Source organism: Notothenia rossii, assembly GCF_949606895.1.
Source record: "Notothenia rossii genome assembly, chromosome: 6".
NCBI classification, from domain to species: Eukaryota; Metazoa; Chordata; class Actinopteri; order Perciformes; family Nototheniidae; genus Notothenia; species Notothenia rossii.
Window position 1 is genome coordinate 89,250,567 of NC_136909.1, and position 25,267 is coordinate 89,275,833.

The 25,267-nt window shown below is 45.5% G+C and overlaps 1 protein-coding gene across 1 annotated transcript; it reads left to right on the forward strand.

Annotated features, from left to right (window-relative positions):
• Positions 1–121: 121 nt before the first annotated feature.
• LOC307044273 (uncharacterized protein) lies at positions 122–25,267 on the forward strand. The gene is made up of 15 exons (XM_079689366.1): positions 122–342; positions 579–608; positions 2,268–2,381; positions 3,717–3,818; positions 4,542–4,655; positions 5,126–5,239; positions 5,529–5,636; positions 8,665–8,743; positions 12,142–12,370; positions 12,511–14,317; positions 14,399–14,572; positions 20,510–20,683; positions 21,115–21,288; positions 24,233–24,279; positions 24,391–25,267. Exons 2-15 carry the CDS (start codon positions 601–603, stop codon positions 25,020–25,022), a joined length of 3,876 nt encoding a protein of 1,291 aa, XP_079545492.1. The 5' UTR covers positions 122–342; positions 579–600; the 3' UTR covers positions 25,023–25,267.

A 25,267-nucleotide genomic window follows, 5' to 3' on the forward strand; every position in this document is an offset into this window, starting at 1 on the left:
GCTGTGTGCGTCTCTCTTTAGTGTCCCCTGGTCTGTTCTCAGCTGTCAGAGTGCAGCAGGGAGCGGCTGGGGGTTAATCTTTAACTACAATATAAAGTCATATACAGTTTGAAGTGAGAGCTGCAGCGTCACACTGCTTCATCAGAGTGCTGGACACAGAGGACTGATGAAGAAGCAGAGGAGTTACTCCTGATGGAGCACATGGTCAGATCAGCAGGAAACTCTTCTTCTACACAGACCTGGTCCTCACAGCTGATGGAGCACATGGTCAGATCAGCAGGAAACTCTTCTTCTACACAGACCTGGTCCTCACAGCTGATGGAGTTCATGAGAAGAAACTGAGTAAGTGGGACTTTGATTCATTCAGTGTCTAATGTTTCAAACAGCTGCTCTTTGTGGGTTCATGTGTTCACCTCCTGTCTTTAGAATGACAGCACTCAGTTTATCTGACAATTGATGTTAGAAACTACAGCTCACTGTCTTTAAAGTCTACATGTAGAAACAGATGTTATTTCCTCATCACTAACAAATATAATGACATTAAAGTAATAATGAAGCCGTGTGTCTGTCTCCATCAGGTGGCTGCAGGTTATCACCAACATGGAAAGGTATCACACTCAACACTTCACATGATGTTTGAAACTGTTTCACCCTTCAACATGTTCTCTCTCACTGACTGGCTGTTTACTGTCTCTGCTCTTTCTCCTGAACATTGACTCATAATAAACCTGTAAATCTATAAAACACATTCAGATTGAATCCTGATACTGGACTGCAGTTTGGACTTTGATGCTTCTCTTATCTTACGAAGGCTCATATTCCATATTTATCGAGGCGTCTGTTGGTCAAAGTGCTCTCATAGAAAGATCTCTGTTAATTAATAACTCAGAAACAGTTTATTATTGTTTTGATGGAAAAAATAGTCTTTGAAGTAAGAACCAATCAATGCAGAGAGATCTGAGGACTGGTCAAGATGTCCATGGAGTATTTTCAGAGATTTAGGGACTAGTTGCAAAGACTTGTTTCCCTACCTTTTCTCCTGAACATTGACTCATCACAAACCTGTAAATCTATAAAACACATTCAGATTAAATTCTGATTCTGGACTGCAGTTTGGACTTTGATGCTTCTCTTATCTTATGAAGGCTCATATTTCATATTTATTGAGGCCTCTTGGGGTCAAAGTGCTTTCATAGATAGAATGATCATGTGTACTCGGTTAATTAATAACTCAGAAATAATGTATTGATATGGTGGAATAACCAGTGTTTGAAAAGAGAACCAATGTATGCAGAGAGATCTGAGGACTAGTTAAGATGTCTAAGGACCAGTTACGGCCCGTCCACAGAGCAGCGTTAAAAAGATCTTCCAACGTTTCTGTCCATTCACTTTGAATGGGGTGACGTCACTTTGCCTCACTTTTCGCCAAAATGCATTGTGGGAAGCAAAGCGGAGATTTCCAGGCATCTCAGGATTCAAAAGTTGAGCAATGTTCAACTATTGAAGCTGAGCTGGAAGCATCAGCTAATCAAATCCCGTTTATGCAAATCTGACAGTACAAGCGCTAGCCAATAATCAAACCGCGTGTAAACTGGGAGAGACAGACCGCAGTTCATTTCCTATATATATTCCTGAAAATGGAGGAGAAATGAGTTATTGCTGTAGCAAATCACCCGGTTCTTTATGACCAGTCCCTGTTAACTTACCGGGATACAAACCGGAGGAACCAGGCATGGAGGGAGGGGGCAGAGACAGTGGGTGAAACTGGTAGGTTTTCGCCTGTTTGGAGAGTTTATATCAAGTTTACTTCGTTTTAACATTACTAGCAAGCATAGACAGTATCTTTAGCCAGCATGGAATGTAGCATAAGACACCATAGACAGTAGTAGTTTTTTGCTTTGTATGTCGGGGGCGGGAGATTCATGTGATTGGTTGTTGGTCGCGTTGCTTGCAAAAACTCCCCAAGCTTCAGATACGCCCACCTCCAAGATTTTTTTAACGCTGCTGTGTGGACGTACCGTCAGAGAGATATAGGGGATTTGTAGCTGAAGTCTTTGGAACTAGTTGCAGTTTTCAAAACTCAGATTTCATGTTTTACATAGACAGACCTGGGATTCTCCGGACGGTCACAGTATTAACTAATAGAACATCCGGCTGACATCCAAATTAAAAAGAAAAAACAAGCCAGTGATTTGCACAGTAATAGATATGTAAGCCTGACATGGTTTTGTTATATATTGCATAGAGTACATTTCTGTTTCTCTCAGTTCCCAGCAGCAGAGAGAAAAGTCTCCTGAACCCAGCTGTGTGTCCATGAAGAGAGATCGGCCTCAGGGTCATCTGGTGGAGTTCCAAGATGAAGGTGGTTCTTCTGACATGGTGTAAGTATTTCAAAAATGTTAATTTAAAGGGCCCATTTCATGCTTTTCCGGTTATTACCCGTCCCCTTGTTTGTTATGAAGGTTTTTATTCATGTAAACGGTCTGCAGAGTCAAAACCCTCAAAGTACACCCTGTAGGGAGTAAAACTCTAACACAGAGAAGACCTCCCCAAAACGCCTCGTTGGAGATACGTCATTGTCCATTTGATTCTTCCATTTGGTTCCGGGTACGGAATGATGTCATACCGTACCCGGAACCAAATGGACCAATCCGTGGAGCCGTTACGTTAAGTCCCCGCTGATTGGTCCAAATCGCCCAATCCACGGACTTCCTCACACACACACTCAGTGCAGGCAGCTCTGCTGATCTCTCCTCCCTGGCTGCAGGCTGATAACAGACAGTTGGGATCTCTCTGAAGTTCTCTCTGCAGACCCATTCTCTCTGCAGACCCATTCTCTCTGCAGACCTGTTCTCTCTGCAGACCCATTCTCTCTGCAGACCCATTCTCTCTGCAGATCCATTCTCTCTGCAGACCTGTTCTCTCTGCAGACCCATTCTCTCTGCAGACCCATTCTCTCTGTAGACCCATTCTCTCTGCAGACCCATTCTCTCTGCAGACCCATCCTCTCTGCAGACCCATTCTCTCTGCAGACCCATTCTCTCTGCAGACCCATCCTCTCTGCAGACCCATTCTCTCTGCAGACCCATTCTCTCTGCAGACCCATTCTCTCTGCAGACCCATTCTCACAGCGTTTATCAACCTTTTTCTTACTCAATATCAAGCCACACTTATTGTTTTTACTTCGGCCGTGACTTTGTGTGTGCTCAGGATGAGTTTGGCTGTGTTTCGCTGTGTATCGCTAAACAAGGAAACAACACCTCCAAGGAGCTCAGCGCGATTCACAACGTCCCGACCAATCAGAGCACACTGTGCTCATAGGGAGGGTGGGGGCTGGAGCTATTGGAGCTACAACGAGCCGTTAAAGGCAGAGAGTGAATACACGTAGTTTACAGAGATGCTGTTTGAGAAACCAACGTGAGTTTGGAAAATTGAACGATATAAATCTATTCTAGGAGACCTCAACAATGGAATTATGATCAGTGGAAATGGCCATGACATGGGACCTTTAACAGATGGGTTTGTTGTTCTTGGTCAGATACAGAATCGGTCGTCCATCAGTATTGTTGCATCTGGTTTTTCTGAATCATGGCAGAACAACCATCTTTAACTAACTGGTCTGTTTGTGTGTAAATCAGTAACTGACTTAGATCTTTAAAACATTCATATGACTTTGAACTCGCAAAAAAGTACTGTCTCATTATATCAGGAAATAGTGATTGCTTTTACAGCGAGAGGGAACAGGTTCCGGTTGGAAGAGGAAGCGTCCGGCTGCAGGTACAGAGAATACAGAATCTACTATCCAGCGATGTGGAGGAGTAAGTACCAGAGACACACACACACACACACACACACACACACACACACACACACACACACACACACACACACACACACACACACAGACACACACACACACACACACACACACACACACACACACACACACACACACACACACACACACATACCAAACAAGTCATTTTTGGGGACGCACAACTTTACACCTCCCCTAAGGGGACACCACTTTCTGAAAGGTTTAGAGAGTGAAAGTATTACTGGGAGCGCCAACATTATCATAATCACTTGAGATTTTAGTTTAACAAAAAATATTAAAAACTTCACTTTTGGGGACCCGGGAATTCCTCACACTACCAATAGGGGCGATGTAGAGTTCTACACAGATTGGGTGGAGTGGTGAGCAGACTCACACATAGATAATCTGAAAAAGGCAGTTTAAGGGACAGTTGAGATTGTTATGCTAAAACACATTTTGGAGCATTCTGAATACAGTCACAATTCAATCTAATTGGGGACGGTGGTTTTGGTCCCCAAAGGGAAAGGCGTCCCCGAATTACTGGTGTGGGAGCTGATGAAAGTCCCCAATTCGACACACACACATGCACGCATACACACACACACACACACACACACAGTGGTGTAATGCACAGTAATATATTTTAGGCCAAATACGTTTTTTTTTCAAGCAATTTTTTTAATTAAATTAAATAAAGATTTCATTACATTTCTGTTTCTCTCAGTTCCCAGCAGCAGAGAGAAAAGTCTCCTGCACCCAGCTGTGTTTCCATGAAGAGTGACCGGTCTAAGGGTCATCTGATTCACTTCGAGGATGGACACCATTCTTATGACCAAGTGTGAGTTTTGACAATGAATACACTCAAATGTCTTTCTTAGACGAAGATTAAAATAGCTTTTCTAATTTTCACAGTGTTGTATGCAACACTGTGAAAAGTGTTAATTTGGTGCAAACATTGGGTGATCTAATTCCTCCCCAAAGTCTACCACATGAAGTCAGACTTTCAGATGGATTCAGATTTCTTGAGAATACCTGCAGTGGTATGGGGACTACGAGGTGAGGGATTGGGATTAGCTCCACTCACTTTCAGATCTGAGGACTTTGGGGACATATTGTAAAGATATTGGGACTCGTAGCAGCAATTCACAAGAGCTTCCTGTCTGAGGGCCATATGTTCCAGCCTTTGTTGGTATCTGGGTTTTTGTTTGCAGACACCTAAAGAAAAAGATAACTTTCACAGCCAAATACCAAAGTTGAAAGCAGAAATTTAAATCTTGCATCTTCAGTACATTTCAGTGTTTCTCTCAGTTCCCAGCAGCAGAGAGAAGAGTCTCCTGCACCCAGCTGTGTGTCCATGAAAAGTGACCGGTCTAAGGGTCATCTGATTCACTTCAAAGATAGACGCCATTCTTATGACCATGTGTGAGTATTCAAAACTGTTAATAGAAACTGGAGAGCTTCTTTTTCTTATCCTCACTCGGTAGTGAGATACAGAATTGCCAATTTCATTTTGTTTACGCCCCACCTTTAGACGGCCCTATGGGGCTAACAAAATTCTACCACTGACCAATTAAAAACGTGCGGACAATTTTAAATCGTGTGGACAACCATCAAATCAATAAGACTTACTAAAAGAACACAAACAAAGAATACAAATATATATATCCTTAAATTGAGAGGCATCTTCAGTACATTTCTGTCTTTCTCTCAGTTCCCAGCAGCAGAGAGAAGAGTCTCCTGCACCCAGCTGTGTGTCCATGAAGAGTGACCGGTCTAAGGGTCATCTGATTCACTTCAAAGATGGACGCCATTCTCAAGTGTGAGTTTTGATAATGAATAGAATCAAATGTCTTGCTTTGACACAGATTAACCATGAAGTGAAAAAGAAAGCACAAAGTCAGAAGTCACTGGTGTTCTACATGAAGTGCAACATCCACAAACCAAAAGGATCACCACATGTAGACAAACTACTAGCTGCCATTCACCAACAGCAGGTGCATCTTGTCATGCGTCCCAGTCTCACTGCATTTCGTGTTATAGTCACGACATGTAATCTATTGATTCGTGTTCACCAACACGATTTCCCCCTTTTTTTCGTGTCACACAGAACGATTTGAAAAGCAATGTATTTCTATTGGTAGTGTGTTTCGTGCCTGCAACACGTCTTTTTGTCCGTTCGGGTCTTGGTAGACCGGAAGCTGTGGGGTTCATAAAAACATGTTCTTACTCAAGATCAAGCCACGATTATTGTTTTTATTTTAAATCGTATAATGTCTGACTTTTTTTGTCGTCTGTGAGGAAAAGAAATGGATCAGAGCCTCAGAATACTGAAATCTGTATTTTCAAAATATTTGTTTCCTTCTAATTTGTTATTCTTTTCTAAATAACACACTGATATTTACTTACCAATAACACACACTTATCCTTGTTTTTATTTATTTGTTTAATTCTAAAATCTTGGGCTTTTTAGCCGTTCCTCAGGAACTGAATTTCAAAATAAAGTCACCGTAAACAGACGTAGGCCTATAAGGGACATTTCGAGCATCATTACGATACACACCACTAAACCCACTGAACTGATTACCCAAGATCCTCAGCTAGAAGCTCAGTGATTGGATTGTTTAGCCGCAATGCACGCTGGGATATGGTGTTTATGTGATATGAAATCTGAAAAACATTTAAAAAAAATATATATATACTTTATTCCAAGTGTGCTTGCTTTTCTCGTTGGAAGTCATCACATAACGGCATTGTAATACACGGTTCGGCTGCATTCAATATCACACATCTGCCGTAGTTCTCTATTTATAGAGCCCTGATTAGATTATAAAGATATTACTGATTCTCTTTGAATTAAAGAATGTAAATACTGAGTTGAGAGAACAGTCAGGGGTTTTGGGTGATGGGAGACAGTGAGACACATCTATGGATTCAGAATTTCAATAGCTTACCATTAAATGACGGATATACCTTTCTGTCCGTGATTTTTTTTAAATCAGATATTAGAAGTAAAACTTGTGAAATAGTATAGCAATATCCTGTAAAATTATGTGAAAACATGAATAAAACTACACATCTTCAGATGTTATACATATAAGTGTCCTACACTAATAATACAAACTTATTATGGCTGTGTGTACCTTGTGTGCACCGCCTAGTGGTTAAAGCACGTAATTGAATTAGTTATGTATATGATATGTCAATAAACCTTAGAAAGTCTTGAAATCTTGAAAGGGATGTGCAAAATAGCCATTATACAGTCTTTAAGTAACTATTAGTAGAGAATAACGAGTAATGAATACTTTATAGAGATCTTCAGATAAATGTTAAGTCTTCTCAAGCACCAACTATCAAATATCTCTCCTGATTGTTGGCACGTGACAATCACCTTGAGTTTTACTCAGGTGTAACTAAAGTCTTATTTAAGGGTTGTTTATATTTCACATCATTAATCAGAATCTGCAAAGTAACTCAAATAAATGTAGTGGAGTAAAAATACCAGTTTAACCTCTGAATTGTAGTGGAGTAGAATTACAAAGTAACAATGAGCTGTCATGTGGGTATATATTAATGTTGCCCATTATGGACACAAGCGATTTTCACCCATTTATTAATTACATGTTTTACATTTGATACCAATGTGTTTCCTATCGCCTAAACCTCCAGGGCTGTACTCAGTTTAATACTGTCAACTTCAAATTTTGGGAAAAAAACGAAAACGTCTTTTAAAACTACAATTCCCAGTAGAGACGTGCCATAGAGAACATGTTGGGAAACACAACAGCCAGCATGTGTAGTTCTGGGGGGCGTTCGAGTCCAGTTTTGAATAGTTTGTCGTGGTTTCGTTCGATTTCAAAGAGCTGTTTGACGCTCGGCATAACCTTGGTGCACTGCCACTCCAACATCCAACCCCAGGGCTTGAAGATTAATCAAGGGGACTGTAGTCCCAAACGATATCTGAGGATTATGGGTAGTGTAGTATGTCTTCGGCTATCCTAAACTCTGAAACGTTTTTCGGATTTCATATCGCATTAACACCATATCCCAACGTGCATTGCGGCTAAAACATCCAATCACCGAGCTTAAACCATAGCTGAGGATCTTGGGTAATCAGTTCAGTGGCTGTGTATCGCAATGATGCTCGAAATGTCCATTATAGGCCTACGTCTGTTTCCGGTTTTTTAATTTTGAAATTCAGTTCCTGACGGACGCCAAAAAACAAGGATAATTGTGTGTTATTGGTGAGTAAATAACAGTGTGTTATTTAGAAAAGAGTAACAAATTAGAAGGAAAAAAATATTTTAAAAATACAGATTTCAGTATTCTGAGGCTCTGAGCCCCATTTATTTTCCTCACAGACGGCAAAAAAAGTCAGACATTATACGATTTAAAATGAAAACAATAATCGTGGCTTGATATTGAGTAAGAAGATGTTTTTATGAACCACACAGCTTCTGGTCTTCCAAGACCCGACCGGACAGAAAGACGTGCTGCAGGCACGAAACACACTACCAATAGAAATACATTGCTTTTCAAATCGTTCTGTGTGACACGAAAAAAAGGGGGAAATGGTGTTGGTGAACACGAATCAATAGATTACATATCATCACTATAACACGAAATGCAGTGAGACTGGGTTGTGTCATGCACCTGGTTGCATTAATGCAGCACATCTGGGTAGATCTAATGGAGGGAAAAGAGCATAGGAACACACACAGATACAGCCATAACATGTATGATCAATTCTGACAGAACACACCATCTTTATATAACTGCTCTGTGTGTGTCTTTGTGTGTCTCTGTATGTTGCAACATAATGTGAGTTATCTCTTCATGATTCCTCACAGAGAGGACCAGCAGAGCTCAGAGGTTCCCAGAGGTCAGTCTGCCCAGCAGCATCAGACACAGCTGGACTCCACATTTATGGTCTGTACATGAACTACAGCTACTTCACATCTGTTCTGTCCAATCATTTCTATGGTGCACATTTTAGACAGAGAATATGACCTTGAATCTTTAGCGGCCTCTGGAGTTGAACCAGCATACTTGAACCACCGGCAACCACTGAGCTGTCGGTGGCTTAGACATCCAATATTTTAGTATTTGATATAGTTGGTTTAGAAGTGTTGGGGTGTGGTGCTTTGCTCAAGGGTATCTTGGCAGTGTCCAATAGGCAAACTGGCACGTCTCCGTGTACCATTCTGCACTCCTTATTTGGTGGCTTGAACTGCGACTTTGATTCTCAAACCAAGTCCAAAGGGACTGAGCTATTTCTGCCAATCATGGCTCCCTTTCCTCACCATGAAACAAAGAGAAACCTTGGGTAGAAAACTGGGGTTACGTACTGTAACCCCAGTTTCTATGAGTATAGGCGCAGCCCTCTAAGGCTATCACTATTGGATAATCCCCACTGCACGTGTGCAGAACTGACATACTTAATCCACGCCCACCTACGACGTGGGCCCCACCTCCGGGCTCACTTCCGTATAAATAGGAAGTAGGCCCCACAATCTGCTCCCAGACAAACAGCTTTTCTTCAGCTATTCGCGGAGCCAGTGGGGCCCGAACCTTAGAGGGCTGCGCCTATACTCATAGAAACTGGGTTACAGTACGTAACCCCAGTTCTATATCGTATAAGGCTTCGCCCTCTAAGACTATCGCTATTGGGTTAAGGGCGAAGCAGGATGTAGTCTACGCCCCACTGGTCCGTCCTTTACCAGAACCACAAAAACACACCTACTCAATTAATAACCCATGTCCATTTCGTCCTGCGTAATGGAGAATCACATTCCCAGGGAATATAGCATTTAAAAAATGAATATTCTCCATAAGGGAAAGAAGGTAGGCTAAATAGGCTACCTGTCGTTTATAAAAAATAGAGACCAAAGTCCCACTTGTTAAAACGATCAAAGAGGGGAAAAGGGCAGCTCTCTAAGTGCCGACAGGCAGGAGGGAGGGTACGCAGTTGAGTCCCTGACATTACTCACTCTGACAGGACACTCAGTAATGAGTGTGTCAGAGAGGAATAGGAAACATCCCTCAAATACAACGAATAAAAGAACAGGGGGAAGACCAAGATGCAGCGGTGCAAATGTCTTCCACTGTCATTCCTGCGTGCAACGCCGTAGAGGAGGAAAATCCTCTGGTGCTGTGCGCTTTGATGTTCTCCGGGGGATCCACCCCAGAGGAGACATACGCCTGTGACACAGCCTCACACAACCAGTGTGACAGGCGCTGTGCAGACAGAGGCTGCCCTAATGAGCGCTCTCTGTAATGCACAAACGGACGAGCTGCGTAAGGCAGCCGTGCGTGCAATATAGCATGACAGCGCGCGCACGGGACAGAGGAGATGAGATGTGGCTTCCTCCTCTGATGTGTGAGGAGGGGGAAAGAAGCCCTTCAAGGTGATCACTCTCGCTCTGAAAGAGCTTGTGATCACCTTTGGCATAAAAGCCGGGTTAGGGCGCAAAACAGCTGATCTGCCATCTCCTTGGATCTGGAGACCTGACGGAGCCACAGAGAGAGCAGACACATCACTCACCCTTTAGCTGATAGAGCCAAGAGCAGAGCTACTTTGGCTGACAAGAACTTCAGGGGAACCTGATCTAACGGTTCAAAAGGAGCTTCACTCAGTGCGCGTAACACTAAAGCCAAACCCATTGAGGTGCTAAAGCGTGTGACACAGGTCTGAGTCTCTGTGCTCCCCGTAGAGAACGTTTTGTCAGAGGGTGACTAAACGCCGTGCTGACACCAAACCTACGTGGCAAGATGAAATGGCAGCAGCGTATGTTTTGACCGTGCTATAAGCCGATTCCTGTCCAGCAACAGCTGGAGGAACGACAGCAAGAGGCAGGGGGCCCGTAACGGGGTCCAGGCTTTTCCCTACACACCAAACGGAACATTGTCCATTTGGCTGTGTAGGGTGTGTGTTCAGCAGCTGCGCTGATCGCTACTTTGTTGTCTGTTCGAATCAACACAAGTGCTGGATCACTTTCCATACGGAGAGTAATTCCCGCACGCTTATATGGAGAGACAAGTGAGCCAGCCACTGTCCCCCCACTGCCTGCGACATGCACGTTCCTCAGCCTGCGAGAGATGCGTCTGTGAACACTGCGGGGTGTGACGTCACTCTGCTCAGGGGCCCCCCCACTGACGTGGAGATTTTTCCAGTGGGTTAAATCCAAACCCACGGAAGGAGGAATGTACACCATGCGTCTCCTCTGACGCACGGGGTCGATACACAGGCGAATAAACCACCTCTGGAAGTCTCCTCGCTGTGAAGGAGACCAGCTGATATCATGCCTAACAGCTGCATCACGGAGAGGGCTGTCACCGCCCCGCGGGGTGTGACGCTCCGGAGGAGAGCTGTCCGGGCTGCCTAAAAACCAATAGGTTTTAAAGACAGCCTGTTATGCAGCGAGCCATGCTGCCTATAACCCACAGGTTAGGTGAGCCTTGCTGCTTATTATTATCCATCTGTCCATCGAACACACGCGTCGTCACTGAGTAATACTCTGAGAGTGTGCGACATGCTCTGGATGTGCTGTGGTTGTCATGGTGACGAGCCACGTCAGAGCCCTCGCCGCCGTTGCCCGTGAAGCAACCCAAGAGGGGCCCGGTCCGAAAAGGCGGCGAGGGGGCCTCCACACACTGCCTCTCACACCGGCTCTCATCCTGTCTCTGTTTAGGAGAAGGCTCGTAAACTGGACTTTGAGGCGCGTTCACGCTCAACCCTGCTGAGGAATGAGCGGAGGTGTGTATCCAATAAATAAAGGGCTTGGTCCACAGAGTAAGACTGCTGGACTAGCCAATCATCCTCGGCCGCAGCAGCGAGAGCGTCCGCTCTCCACTGTCTGTGGGCCAGAGGGAGACGGACACAATGAGTGCACGACACCTGGGGAGTGAGAGCCGCGTTTGCGTGCTCTAATCCCCGGCAGGACTCACACCGTGAGCTCCGGTCGAAACTCATATGTCGGGTTGACACCGGGCCCACGCCCTGTTTCCCCCGTCCGGAGGAGAGGGAGGATGGGCCCAGGGGAACCAGGAATGTTTTTAGTAAACAGCTCTGAAAAGAGCTTTGTGCCTGACAGCGCTTCTGCAACGGAGTGCTGAAGAAAGGTGGGAGTGGATTGTAGGGCCTACTTCCTATTTATACGGAAGAGAGCCCGAAGGTGGGGCCCACGTCATAGGTGCATTGTTTGTGCTTTTTTCCGAATAACGTAATCAGATTCTGTTACATCCTCCGAAGATGGTCAGTCTGTCCAACATGGATCTGATGTTTGGTGACTTTAGTTTGATTGTGTTGTTCATGTATTCTGTTCCAGCTGCTGGAGGAGAACATCATCACTTTTGTGAAGAACGAGCTGAAGAAGATCCAGAAGGCTCTGAGTTCAGATTACCCAGAATGCTTAGAGAGTCAGAGGGAGGATGAGGAGGTGTTGGACGGTGAGGATGAAGAGCAGAGGAGGAGCAGCAGAGAGGCATTTCTGAACATCACACTGCACTTCCTGAGGAGCATGGAGCAGGAGGAGCTGGCTGACCGTCTGCAGAGCAGTAAGAGGGTTTCTATAGAGATTTAACACGCTGGATAAATGTTGACTAAAGTCTCAAGAGATGGAACAAAGTATATTCAGATCCTCATTCTTTAAGGATGTATTTGACTCATTGATCTGATTTGTTGTGTGTTCATTCAGGAAGTCGTTCTGGAGTGTGTCAGCGTGAACTTAAGTCTAACCTGCAGGAGAGGTTCCAGTGTGTGTTTGAGGGCATTGCTAAAGCAGGAAACCCAACCCTTCTGAACCAGATCTACACAGAGCTCTACATCACAGAGGGGGGGTCTGCAGAGGTCAATGATGAACATGAGGTCAGACAGATTGAAACAGCATCCAGGAAACCAGACAGACCAGAAACACCCATCAGACAAGAAGACTTCTTTAAAGCCTCACCTGGAAGAGATGCGCCAATCAGAGCAGTGCTGACAAAGGGCGTGGCTGGCATTGGGAAAACAGTCTTAACACAGAAGTTCACTCTGGACTGGGCTGAAGGCAAAGCCAACCAGGACATCCAGTTCATATTTCCATTCACCTTCAGAGAGCTGAATGTGGTGAGAGAGAACAAGTACAGCTTGGTGGAACTTGTTCATCACTTCTTCTCTGAAACCAGAGACGCAGGAATCTGCAGGTTTGATCAGTTCCCGGTTGTGTTCATCTTTGACGGTCTGGATGAGAGTCGACTTCCTCTGGACTTCCTCAACACTGAGATCCTGACTGATGTCACAGAGTCCACCTCAGTGGATGTGCTGCTGACAAACCTCATCAGGGGGAAGCTGCTTCCCTCTGCTCGCCTCTGGATAACCACACGACCTGCAGCAGCCAATCAGATCCCTCCTGAGTGTGTGGACATGGTGACAGAGGTCCGAGGGTTCACTGACCCACAGAAGGAGGAGTACTTCAGGAAGAGATTCAGAGATCAGGAGCAGGCCAGCACCATCATCTCCCACATCAAGACCTCACGAAGCCTCCACATCATGTGCCACATCCCAGTCTTCTGCTGGATCTCTGCTTCAGTTCTGGAGGAGGTGTTGAAAACCAGAGGGGGAGGAGAGCTGCCCAAGACCCTGACTGAGATGTACATCCACTTCCTGGTGGTTCAGTCCAAAGTGAAGAACATCAAGTATGATGGAGGAGCTGAGACAGATCCACACTGGAGTCCAGGGAGCAGGAAGATGATGGAGGCTCTGGGGAAACTGGCTTTTGAGCAGCTGCAGAAAGGCAACCTGATCTTCTATGAGTCCGACCTGACAGAGTGTGGCATCGATATCAGAGCAGCCTCAGTGTACTCAGGAGTGTTCACACAGGTCTTTAGAGAGGAGAGAGGACTGTACCAGAGGGACAAGGTGTTCTGCTTCGTCCATCTGAGCGTTCACGAGTTTCTGGCTGCTCTTCATGTCCATCTGACCTTCATCAAGTCTGGAGTCAACCTGCTGTCAGAAGAACCAACAACCTCCCAGGAGTCTAAAGTCTTCAGAGCCAAACCTGAACTAACACATCTCTACCAGAGTGCTGTGGACCAGGCCTTACAGAGTCCAAACGGACACCTGGACTTGTTCCTCCGCTTCCTCCTGGGTCTTTCACTGGAGACCAATCAGAAACTCCTACGTGGTCTGCTGACAGAAACAGGAAGTAGCTCAGAGACCAATCAGGAAACAGTCCAGTACATCAAGAAGAAGATGGATGAGGATCTGTCTCCAGAGAGAAGCATCAACCTGTTCCACTGTCTGAATGAACTGAATGATGGTTCTCTAGTGGAGCAGATCCAACAGTCCCTGAGTTCAGGAAGTCTGTCCACAGATAATCTGTCTCCTGCTCAGTGGTCAGCTCTGGTCTTCATCTTACTGTCATCAGGAGAAGATCTGGACGTGTTTGACCTGAAGAAATACTCTGCTTCAGAGGAGGCTCTTCTGAGGCTGCTGCCAGTGGTCAAAGCCTCCAGGAAGGCTCTGTGAGTACAGAGACATTCAGACATCATGGTTTACATGTTCTGCTCATCTTTTTAACATATTATGTTTCTTTCCTTCATCAGACTGAGTGTCTGTAAGCTGTCAGAGAGAGGCTGTGCAGCTCTGTCCTCAGTCCTCAGCTCCCAGTCCTCTAGTCTGAGAGAGCTGGACCTGAGTAACAACGACCTGCAGGATTCAGGAGTGAAGCTGCTGTCTGCTGGACTGGAGAGTCCACACTGTGCTCTGGAGACTCTCAGGTCAGGATTTTTCTATACCCAAATGTATTGAAATAGTTATGTTTTGTCACCCTTTAGATCCTGAGATTGACACATTTTTGACTAATTTTGTTCTGCCTTTGATGAAAAGACTTAACTTTCACACTTAAGTTTTGCAACATTTAAAAAAACGAAACTTTAAATCCAAGAAGTTTGCAAAAATGATTGTGATCAGTTAGAAAAATCGGATCAGACGAGTATCTTATGATGGCGATGGGCCTTGGATTATTCCCTTCTGTCCCATATTTATAGCTTTGTGACGATAAATGCAGATTTCTTCTTGTTGATTATTGTCTCTTCAGACTGATTGACTGTAACCTGTCAGAGAGAAGCTGTGCAGCTCTGTCCTCAGTCCTCAGCTCCCAGTCCTCTAGTCTGAGAGAGCTGGACCTGAGTAACAACGACCTGCAGGATTCAGGAGTGAAGCTGCTGTCTGCTGGACTGGAGAGTCCTCACTGTACTCTGGAGACTCTCAGGTCAGGATACATTGATATGTTAAGTTACCTTCTGAATAAATATGTATATGTTGGGAGGCTGTAGCCCATGGGGGAAGTACGCGAGTACAATGGGATCGTCAGTGGCGACTGGTCATTAGGGGCAGGTGGGGCACAGCTGACTCTGATCTTTAGCATGTAGCTCATCTTCCGGAAACAACCGTCAGCGGCAATGTGTCCGCAGGGTGTCGGATTTTACGCCTGGGGTCCTCTGAACCAGTCTTGGCCCCGAGGAGACCACCTCCTAGCATCCTACTATTTAGAGGTGGGAATGCTGCACAGCCCCACCTAGAAATAAAAATAATGATTACAACAAAATGCAAAAAATAAATAAAAAAAGACATAAAATATGTTTTAAGATCATGTTTAATCATTTGATTCGTCTCATTGCTGTTTTAGTCTGTGTTCTTCTAATTAGTGTCTACAGTGTGTGCCTGTTGAGCTGTTTAGAGCCATGTGGGACAAAACCCGATCATGCCCCTCCCTCTCACTGTCTAACTGAACAGTGACTGTAAAAACTACACTGTGCATGCTCAGAGTATTGTCCTATTTAGGCCCATTCCCAAACCGCCCCCTACACCCTGCTCCTCCGTTTGCGCGTTCACGCGGAGGGTCCGCCATATTGAGGGCTGTTCCAAACCAACAAGTGTGGAGCGATGTGGAGGGGGAGTGGGCTATCAAGCCCTCAAACAGCGATGCTGACTTGAGACCGGTCTCTACCTGACCGGAGTCACGCTGTGTGTGTCCGTCAGGAAACAAGCTGTTAACAAGTAGTTCCAGCAAACATCCACTGATTAAACTTTTTGTCAAAGAGATGCTGATTTGAAACCGTTGTTACATACAGTTACGGCATTTCCTGTTTCTGCCGGAGAGAGGGGAGGCCGTCCCAAAGCTTGCTGCTGTATTTATTCCCTCCATCTGACAGGAGGGAGCCTCGTTGAGCTGTGAGTGTGGCTACAGACGGAGTTCACTCCGTCACGGAGGGGTAGGGTCGAGGGAGTGGTTTGGGATTGGATTGGGCCTTAATCTGTGTGGCAAAAAAATTATGACCATAGGGGCAGAGTGCTGCCATCCCCACCATACGTCATCTCACATCATTCAGAGCTGATTGGCTGTAAGTACGTGTGCCGCGAAAAGTGTGGTGTGTGAAGAGGGGGGAGAGAGACGCGTCCCAAAACCAGGAAGTAAGCTGCGCTCGGGTTCCCTCCACAAATAGCAATGAGATTTTTCCATAGGATTTTAGAAAATAGCTCAAAATAAGATCCGTGGGAAACGTACCTGTTAGATAAATTCACGTTTTGTTCAGCCGGATAATATCCACATGTCTACTCTACTTTTATAATTTTTGAATCATAAATCTATCGATTAGATTTATGATAGACTTTTGAAACTACAAGAAGATAAGGAGGACTTTTACAAAAATGTAATAGAGATGTTTGTCCAGAAGGATAGCCAAATGGACTTCATCTTCAAGTCAAGGTAAGACCACAATTTTATTGAAATGGGATCTTACTAAGAGAGAACAATTCAATATTTAAATGATGAAATTACATTTTTTTGGGTATCCTTTTTACCCGGCCCGGAGGAAGCCCGGGGTCCCCTTCTGGAGCCAGGCCCAGAAGGAGGACTCGTCGGCGAGCGTCTGGTGGCCGGGCTTGCCACGGAACCCGGCCGGGCACAGCCCGAAAAGGCGACGTGGGCAACACCTCCGCTTCTCCGTCCCACGGGCCCACCACCTACGGGAAACAGCGATGGGGTCGGGTGCGCTGCCAGAAGGATGGCAGTGAAGGCAGAGGGTCTCGACGGACCAGACCCAGTGGAACGTCACCTCTCTGGGGGGGAAGGAGTCGGAGCTTGTGCGGGAGGTGGAGCGTTACCAGTTGGATCTGGTTGGGCTCACCTCTACGCACAGCGTCGGCTCTGGAACCTTACTTCTGGATAGGGGTTGGACTCTCTTCTTCTCCGGAGTTGCTCAAGGTGTGAGGCGCCGGGCGGGTGTGGGGATACTCACAAGTCCCCGGTTGGGTGCTTCGTTGTTGGAGTCTACCCCTGTGGACGAGAGGGTTGCCTCCCTACGCCTGCGGGTTATGGGGAGGAAAACTCTGACTGTTGTGCGTGCTTATGCACCCAACAGCAGTTCAGAGTATACGGCCTTCTTGGAGACCCTGGAAAGAGTCCTGTATGGGGCTCCTGAAGGGGACTCTTTAATCTTGCTGGGAGACTTCAAACGCACATGTGGGCAATGATGGAGACACTTGGAGGGGAGTGATTGGGAGGAACCGTCCCCCTGATCTGAACCGGAGTGGTGGTTTGTTACTGGACTTCTGTGCTAGTCATGGATTGGCCATAACAAACACCATGTTCGAACATAAGGATGCTCATAAGTGTACGTGGTACCAGAGCACCCTAGGCAGAAGGTCCATGATCGATTTCGTTATCGTATCATCGGACCTGAGGCCGTATGTTTTGGACACTCGGGTAAAGAGATGGGCGGAGTTGTCAACTGATCACCATCTGGTGGTGAGTTGGGTCGAGTGGCGGGGGAAGCCTCTGGATAAACCTGCTAAGCCCAAACGTGTAGTTCAGGTGAACTGGGAACGTCTGGAGGAGGCCCAAGTTCAGGAGGCCTTCAACTCACACCTCCGGCGGAGCTTTTCGGGCATTCCTGTGGAGGTTGGGGACATTGAACCAGAGTGGTCGGTGTTCAAAGCCTCTATTGCCAAAGCCGCGGCGGGAAGCTGTGGTCTCAAGGTCTTAGGTGTCTCAAGGGGCGGTAACCCTCGAACCTCCTGGTGGACACCGGTGGTCAGGGAAGCCGTCCGACTGAAGAAGGAGGCCTTCAGGGATTTGTTATCCCGGGGGACTCCCGAGGCAGTTGCAAGGTACCGACAGGCCCGAAGGGCAGCAGCATCAGCCGTGGCCGAGGCAAAGCAGCGGGTGTGGGAGAAGTTCGGAGAAGACATGGAAAAAGACTTTCGGGCGGCACCAAAGTTGTTCTGGAAAACTGTCCGACACCTCAGGAGGGGGAAGCAGGGAACCATCCAAGCTGTGTACAGTAAGGATGGGACGTTGTTGACCTCAACTGATGGAGTGTTAGGGCGTTGGAAGGAGCACTTTGAGGAACTCGTGAACGCGACAACTCCGCCCTCTATGTTAGAGGCAGAGCTGGAGTATGACGGGGGATCGATACCAATCTCCCGGGGGGAGGTCACTGAGGTCGTCAAACAACTTCACAGTGGCAAAGCCCCGGGGGTGGATGAGATCCGCCCAGAAATGCTGAAGGCTCTGGGTGTTGAGGGACTGTCATGGTTGACACGTCTCATCAACGTTGCGTGGAAGTCGGAAACAGTACCGAAGGAGTGGCAGACCGGGGTGGTGGTTCCCCTTTTTAAAAAGGGGGATCAGAGAGTGTGTGCCAATTACAGAGGCATCACACTACTCAGCCTCCCCGGGAAAGTTTACTCTAAGTTACTCGAAAGGAGGGTCAGGCCGATTGTCGAACCTCAGATTGAGGAGGAACAATGCGGATTCCGTCCTGGTCGTGGAACGACGGATCAGCTTTTTACTCTCGCAAGGATCCTGGAGGGTGCCTGGGAGTATGCTTATCCAGTCTACATGTGTTTTGTAGACTTGGAGAAGGCGTATGACCAGGTTCCCAGGGAGTCACTGTGGGAGGTGCTGCGGGAGTATGGGGTGAGGGGGTCTCTACTCAGGGCCATCCAATCTCTGTACTCCCAAAGCGAGAGCTGTGTCCGGGTCCTCGGCAGTAAGTCGGACCCATTTCAGGTGAGGGTTGGCCTCCGCCAGGGCTGCGCTTTGTCACCAATCCTGTTTGTAATATACATGGTTCGGATTTCGAGGCGGAGTCGTGGGGGGGGGGGGGGGGGGTCTGCAGTTCGGTGGACTAAGGATTGCACCACTGCTTTTTGCAGATGATGTGGTTCTGATGGCTTCATCGGTCTGCGACCTTCAGCACTCACTGGATCGGTTCACCACAGAGTGTGAAGCGGCTGGGCTGAGGATCAGCACCTCCAAATCTGAGGCCATGGTTCTCAGCAGGAAACCGATGGACTGTCCACTCCAAGTAGGGAATGAGTCCTTACCCCAAGTGAAGGAGTTCAAGTATCTCGGAGTCTTGTTCTCGAGTGAGGGAACAATGGAGCGTGAGATGGGTCGGAGAATCGGAGCAGCGGGAGCGGTACTGCAGTCTCTTTACCGCACCGTTGTGACGAAAAGGGAGCTGAGCCAGAAGGCAGAGCTCTCTGTCTACCGGGCCATTTCCCTTCCTACCCTCACCTATGGTCATGAAGGATGGGTCATGACCGAAAGAACGAGATCATGGGTACAAGCGGCCGAGATGGGTTTTCTCCGCAGGGTGGCTGGTGTCTCCCTTAGTGATAAGGTGAGAAGTTCAGTCATCCGGGAGGGACTCGGAGTTGAACCGCTCCTCCTTCGCGTCGAAAGGAGCCAGTTGAGGTGGTTCGGGCACCTAGTTAGGATGCCACCTGGGCGCCTCCCTAGGGAGGTGTTCCAGGCACGTCCAGCTGGGAAGAGACCAAGGGGTAGACCTAGAACCAGGTGGAGGGATTATATCTCTTCTCTGGCCTGGGAGCGCCTTGGGACCCCCCAGTCAGAGCTGGTTGATGTGGCCAGGGAAAAGAAAGTTTGGGGCTCTCTGCTGGAACTGCTACCTCCGCGACCCGACCACGGATAAGTGGGAGAAGATGGATGGATGGATGGGGTATCCTTCTGTTGAACTGTCTGTTTAAAATTAATCGAAGCATCAGACTAAAAAAGCTTTAGAAAATAATTTTATATTTTTATTTAGGTCAAAATATAATATTTGTAAACCTGAAGAGACAGTGCCTCACCAGCCATGAACGTCACTGCACGTCACTGCAGAAGCTTATATAGGCCTATAGACATCTAAGTTTGTTGTGCCCCACCACTTTTGTACATATAGAAACACCACTGGGGAGGGTAATTGACTCTATCTCCACTCCCTGCAGTTAAAACCAAATTGCTTTTCAAAACATGGTATTGAACTGCTAGTCACTTAATTAAAGCTTAAGCTTAAATAACATTTATCATTACTGGATACATTTCTAGGTTTTCTTTACTCAAATATTTGATTGAACAAGTTGTGATTGGCCAATCTTTACAGCCTATATAAAACGTAATTTACTTTAGCTTTTCATCTGTTTTGCCAAAGAAAACACTATCTCCCCACGTTATCCACTTTATAGTTTTACAATTTTGTCATAACATTTGCTTTTAAATCCAACTATTATGCAAAATGATCTCCGTCAGTCAAAATAATGAATTGTAGGGGGTTACCTAATAAATACAACAGATATATTTTAAAATACAATATATGGAAAGGGTAAATGCAGATTATTTTATATATATTTAATTGTCCCTTCAGACTGAGTGGCTGTAACCTGTCAGAGAGAAGCTGTGCAGCTCTGTCCTCAGTCCTCAGCTCCCAGTCCTCTAGTCTGAGAGATCTGGACCTGAGTAACAACGACCTGCAGGATTCAGGAGTGAAGCTGCTGTCTGCTGGACTGGAGAGTCCACACTGTACTCTGGAGACTCTCAGGTCAGGATTCTTAAATTGGGATTTACATTAATGGATGTAACCCACACAATATTGTATTTTCTTATCTGCTATCCAACCTGTCAAGTTTATTTTGTTGCCAATTCATTCGATTAATATATTTTATGTTTTTTTGTTCACCATTGTGGGATCTTGAAATATCAAAGAAATCTAAAAGCTACTAGTAATGTTGTCAGATTGTTGAAAGAGATTAGTGGGTGTTTGGTTGGGACTAGGAAAGTAGTTATCATGTTAATGTTACCCCACTTCTGAACTAACCCTCCAGTGCTCGCAGTAACCTCAGATTATGTGACGTATGTTGTTTTGTGTGTGTGTGTGTGTGTGTGTGTGTGTGTGTGTGTGTGTGTGTGTGTGTGTGTGTGTGTGTGTGTGTGTGTGTGTGTGTGTGTGTGTGTGTGTGTGTGTGTTTTCAGGCTGTCAGGCTGTCTGGTCTCAGAGGAAGGCTGTGTTTCTCTGGCTTCAGCTCTGAGCTCCAACCCCTCCCATCTGAGAGAGCTGGACCTGAGCTTCAATCATCCAGGAGACTCAGGAGAGAAGCTGCTGTCTGCTGGACTGGAGGATCCTCTCTGGAGACTGGACACTCTCAGGTATTATAAACATATATATGTGTTCATGTACATTTTAGTTTTCAAAACAGTCACAAAGATCCAAACCTGAAGAACATGGGCCAAGACAATAACACTGAAGGGTACTGAGGACACAGGCAGAAGCTCTCTGTTTGCAGAAAAGACACAACAGCAACATCTTTATAATTTTAGATTCTGATCTTGATTTCAATTCTCATTTTAATTTCAAGACCAAATTTTACAATATATTCAGGAGAAACCTCTATTTGGCCAGCAGGATGCTCAACATCTTGTTTTTCTGGTCTAATTGTTGCTAAAAAGATCAAGATCCATCGAACAACATAAACACACAGCAGAGATCGTCACTCCTGATGGATGTGATCTACACTCACTCCGGTATCTGAATTGATCAGAAGTGCTTCTCCTATTTTATAAAGCACTAACTGGCCCCTCCCTCTGTTAAAAACAACGAGGAACTATCAGACGTCTGGTGAATTCTGTGCATCAGAGATACCTTTGAAATAAAGTTCATTTATTTTCCTCTTGAGATTGGACTAACTCGGGTCTGCAACCTTTTTGACCAAAAGAGCCATTTTGCCCCCTTTTCCAACAATTTGTTTTGTCTGGAGCCGCAAAACATATTTGATAGCTTGATAGCTTATAAAGTTGTATTTATTGTTATATCATCGACAAAAGCTATAGTTTTTTTGCATTTATTATATTACATAAAACTGTTTACTTCTAATAATAAACAAAGAACTCTTATAATTAAGCAATAGCTCACGACAGGCCGTGGTATATGCTCATTATATCACAGCTAATGGGGTTGTCGACCCTCCGCTTCGCGTCGGGCCGAACCACGCCCCTTAGCTGTGATATAATGAGCATATATCACGGCCTGAAGTGAGCTATTGCTTTTATAAAACGGTTACCAAGTGTGGCAATATGAAAGAAAAATACACACTCTAATTTAAATAGTTTTTATTTGTAAATAATGACGTTCAAAATAAAATAGTCCCTCCGTTACCTTCTGCACGAAACATAGTGCAAGGTGGTTGCTAGGCAACAACACTAACAGCAAGTGAACATATTAGACAGAGAGCGTTGATCCATTATTTGGCTGTTTATTTACATTAATGTGTATGTTGCTGTTTATTGTGCATCCACTGAAAACCTGTCCAGCATCAGTAGCATGGCTTACCTGGTCACTTGTATAGGTTGAGGTTGTTCTAGGCTGTTGCTTGGCGTGGCGAGAATATTGCTCCACTTTCTCCGGTCCCCGAGATTGGGCTTCCAGTAGCTCTGGAGAGAGCTTTCGCACCTGTGGCCACTAACGGTCATCATTTCTCTGCTTTGTTTCAAGACCCGCATCAGAAAGCTTTTGAATGGTGGTACTTTTCCAGTTGGTCTACCTGCTCTTCACGGAGCTCTGCATGTCGTAGTTTAGGTGCTCTCTGGAGATAGGCACAGCTCAATCCACTCCTCCATACTATAGTAAGACCCCCCCCGGAGGTCGAAGTTAATCTTAAATGTTTCCATTTTATGCTTTGTAAGTTTGTTTCGTAACGGAAGAAATTTAAATATATTTATAAAACTGACAAGTCAAATCAAGCAATCTGATTGGTCGATAGCGTTTTTGCGGACCTCTTTGATTACAGATTTGAAAACATCGCTCCTTGCTTTAAAAGTAGCCCAATTCATTATGTTAGACCTTCAAAAGTATCTAGATATCCCTGCCCTAATGCCAAAGGAACTGCACACTGAATATGTTTTGCCGTTTGATGTCTATGTCTGGACCGCTGCGTCAAAAAGGAGGGCTTCTGCCCCGTTACTTCTCCGCTGCTTTCTTGTTCCAGTTTGCTTTTCAGCCCAACGGTATACTGTTTTTCTCAGACGCGGAGGGATACTGACTTGTTGTGAAAAGTAACTTACAATTCTACCCGTGGTATACGCTCAGTATATCACGGCTAAGAACCAATCAGATTGCTTGATTTGACTTGTCCGTTTTATAAGGAGAATTAAAAATAATACACAGGCCTACTTACATACATTAAACAGCACTTGGGGAGTCCTCTGCACATTTGAAGGGAAAAAAATACAATTCAAATTGACCCACTTTGAAATAAATAAAACATATAGCTGCACCCTAAAAAGAGTTTGAACGGTGACTGAAGATCGTCAGCTGTCTTCCTCTCCCGTGTTGTCCCTCGATACGTAAAGGCTGCAGCACCTTTGACAACTTCTCTCTACATATCAAACATACCGGTAAACCAGCATCGTTTGCTGTGAAAGCAGATCACTCTGTCCACACAGAATTAAATCCTGTGTTCCTCCGGTACTTTTCTTTGATTTATCCATAGTTTGCTCATAGAGCCGGGGGTCAGGTTATTCACCCGCAGGAAAAGGCGCGGGACCGTAGCGGGATGTGACGCATATTTTAGTTGACCTAATTAAAACCGTTTTGTTTTTTATTTATCACAGTATCACCTCAAAATACAAGATACGAAAAACAAAGAAATAACTCATTGGATGAACTCAATTCAATTGTGGGCAGGTTTTCCATCAAATAAATATTCGTAGCCCCAACTGAAACTAAAAGCGCAATAAAAGTTGAGTCAGTCCAACTCATTTTTATCAAATACTGCCGAAATAAAATTATTACGTTAACTAAATTAAATGAATTTACATTTGTCCAACTAAAAATAATATAATTAATTGGTAAAGAAATAAAATGATGTCAGACAAGGAACACAAGGGAAAGCAAGACTAGACACACAGAAGGGTAATCACAAGACAAGACACAGCTGGAGGGGGAAGGTGAAGAACAATAACACAATCAGGCAGAGGAGGGAAACTAAAGACAAGAGGCAGGAAGTGACAGACATAACGTGGGGGTGAACACTTTTCAAAATAAAAGTGGAACATATCAACATAAACCCATAACCATGACACCTCCTTCTTTCAGGATGGAGCCTGCTGGAGTCCGATGGTTGAGACCCGGTCTGAGGAAGTGTGAGTGTGATTTAATTTGATTCATGAAATCTTCAGATATAACCTTCATCATCAAAGTGTCAATAAATGAACAGCTGATAGATGAATAACTGCTGCTGTTCCTCTCCTCAGATTCCTGTGAACTCTCACTCGACACAAACACAGCACAGAGAAACCTCAAACTGTCTGAGGACAACAGGAAGGTGACATGTGTGAGAGAGAAGCAGCCATATCCTGATCATCCAGAGAGGTTTGATTTCTGGTCTCAGCTGATGTGTAGAGAAGCTCTGACTGGTCGCTGCTACTGGGAGGTCGAGTGGACCGGAGGGGTTCATATATCAGTGACTTACAGAGGACTCAGCAGGAGAGGAGAGAGAGAGGACTGTGTGTTTGGAAGGAATGATCAGTCCTGGAGTCTGAGCTGCTCTGGTGGTGGTTACTCTGTCTGGCACAATAAGAGAGAAACACACACCTCCTCCTCCTCCTCCTCCTCCTCCTCCTCCTCCTCCTCCTCCTCCTCCTCCTCCTCCTCCTCCTCTGGTAGAGTAGCAGTGTATCTGGATCATCCTGCTGGCTCTCTCTCCTTCTACAGAGTCTCCTCTGACACACTGATCCACCTCCACACCATCAGAACCACATTCACTGAACCTCTCTATGCTGGGTTTTTAGTTGGCTCTGGTTCTGGATCAGTGTCTCTGGTTCCTCTGGAACAGGAGGAAGAGTCTCCTCCTGTTCCAGAGGCTTCCTCCCTGCTGCCCAGATAGTTCAGTCTGTTCAGGATCACAGCTGATGTTAGTTAGTACCAACCTGAGTCTGAGGGTTTTTACTTCATTATAACATGATTGCTGAACTATTGATATGAAGTCTGACCATTTTCAGAGACTTATCTAAACCAATCGACTGTGATCCCCCTCTGTATAATGTGAACTACACATACACTCCAACTACAGAGCTTACCTTTAAATGTCTCTTAACATTTTCAATGCAAATAAAACTCATATTAACCTGG

What these genes read in the sequence shown, in the direction of transcription:
- LOC307044273 (XM_079689366.1), top strand. An exon ending in TGTACTCTGGAGACTCTCAG is followed by an intron (nt 20,684 to 21,114) that starts GTCAGGATTCTT and finishes GTGTGTTTTCAG; the next exon opens with GCTGTCAGGCTGTCTGGTCT. An exon ending in GAGACCCGGTCTGAGGAAGT is followed by an intron (nt 24,280 to 24,390) that starts GTGAGTGTGATT and finishes TCCTCTCCTCAG; the next exon opens with ATTCCTGTGAACTCTCACTC.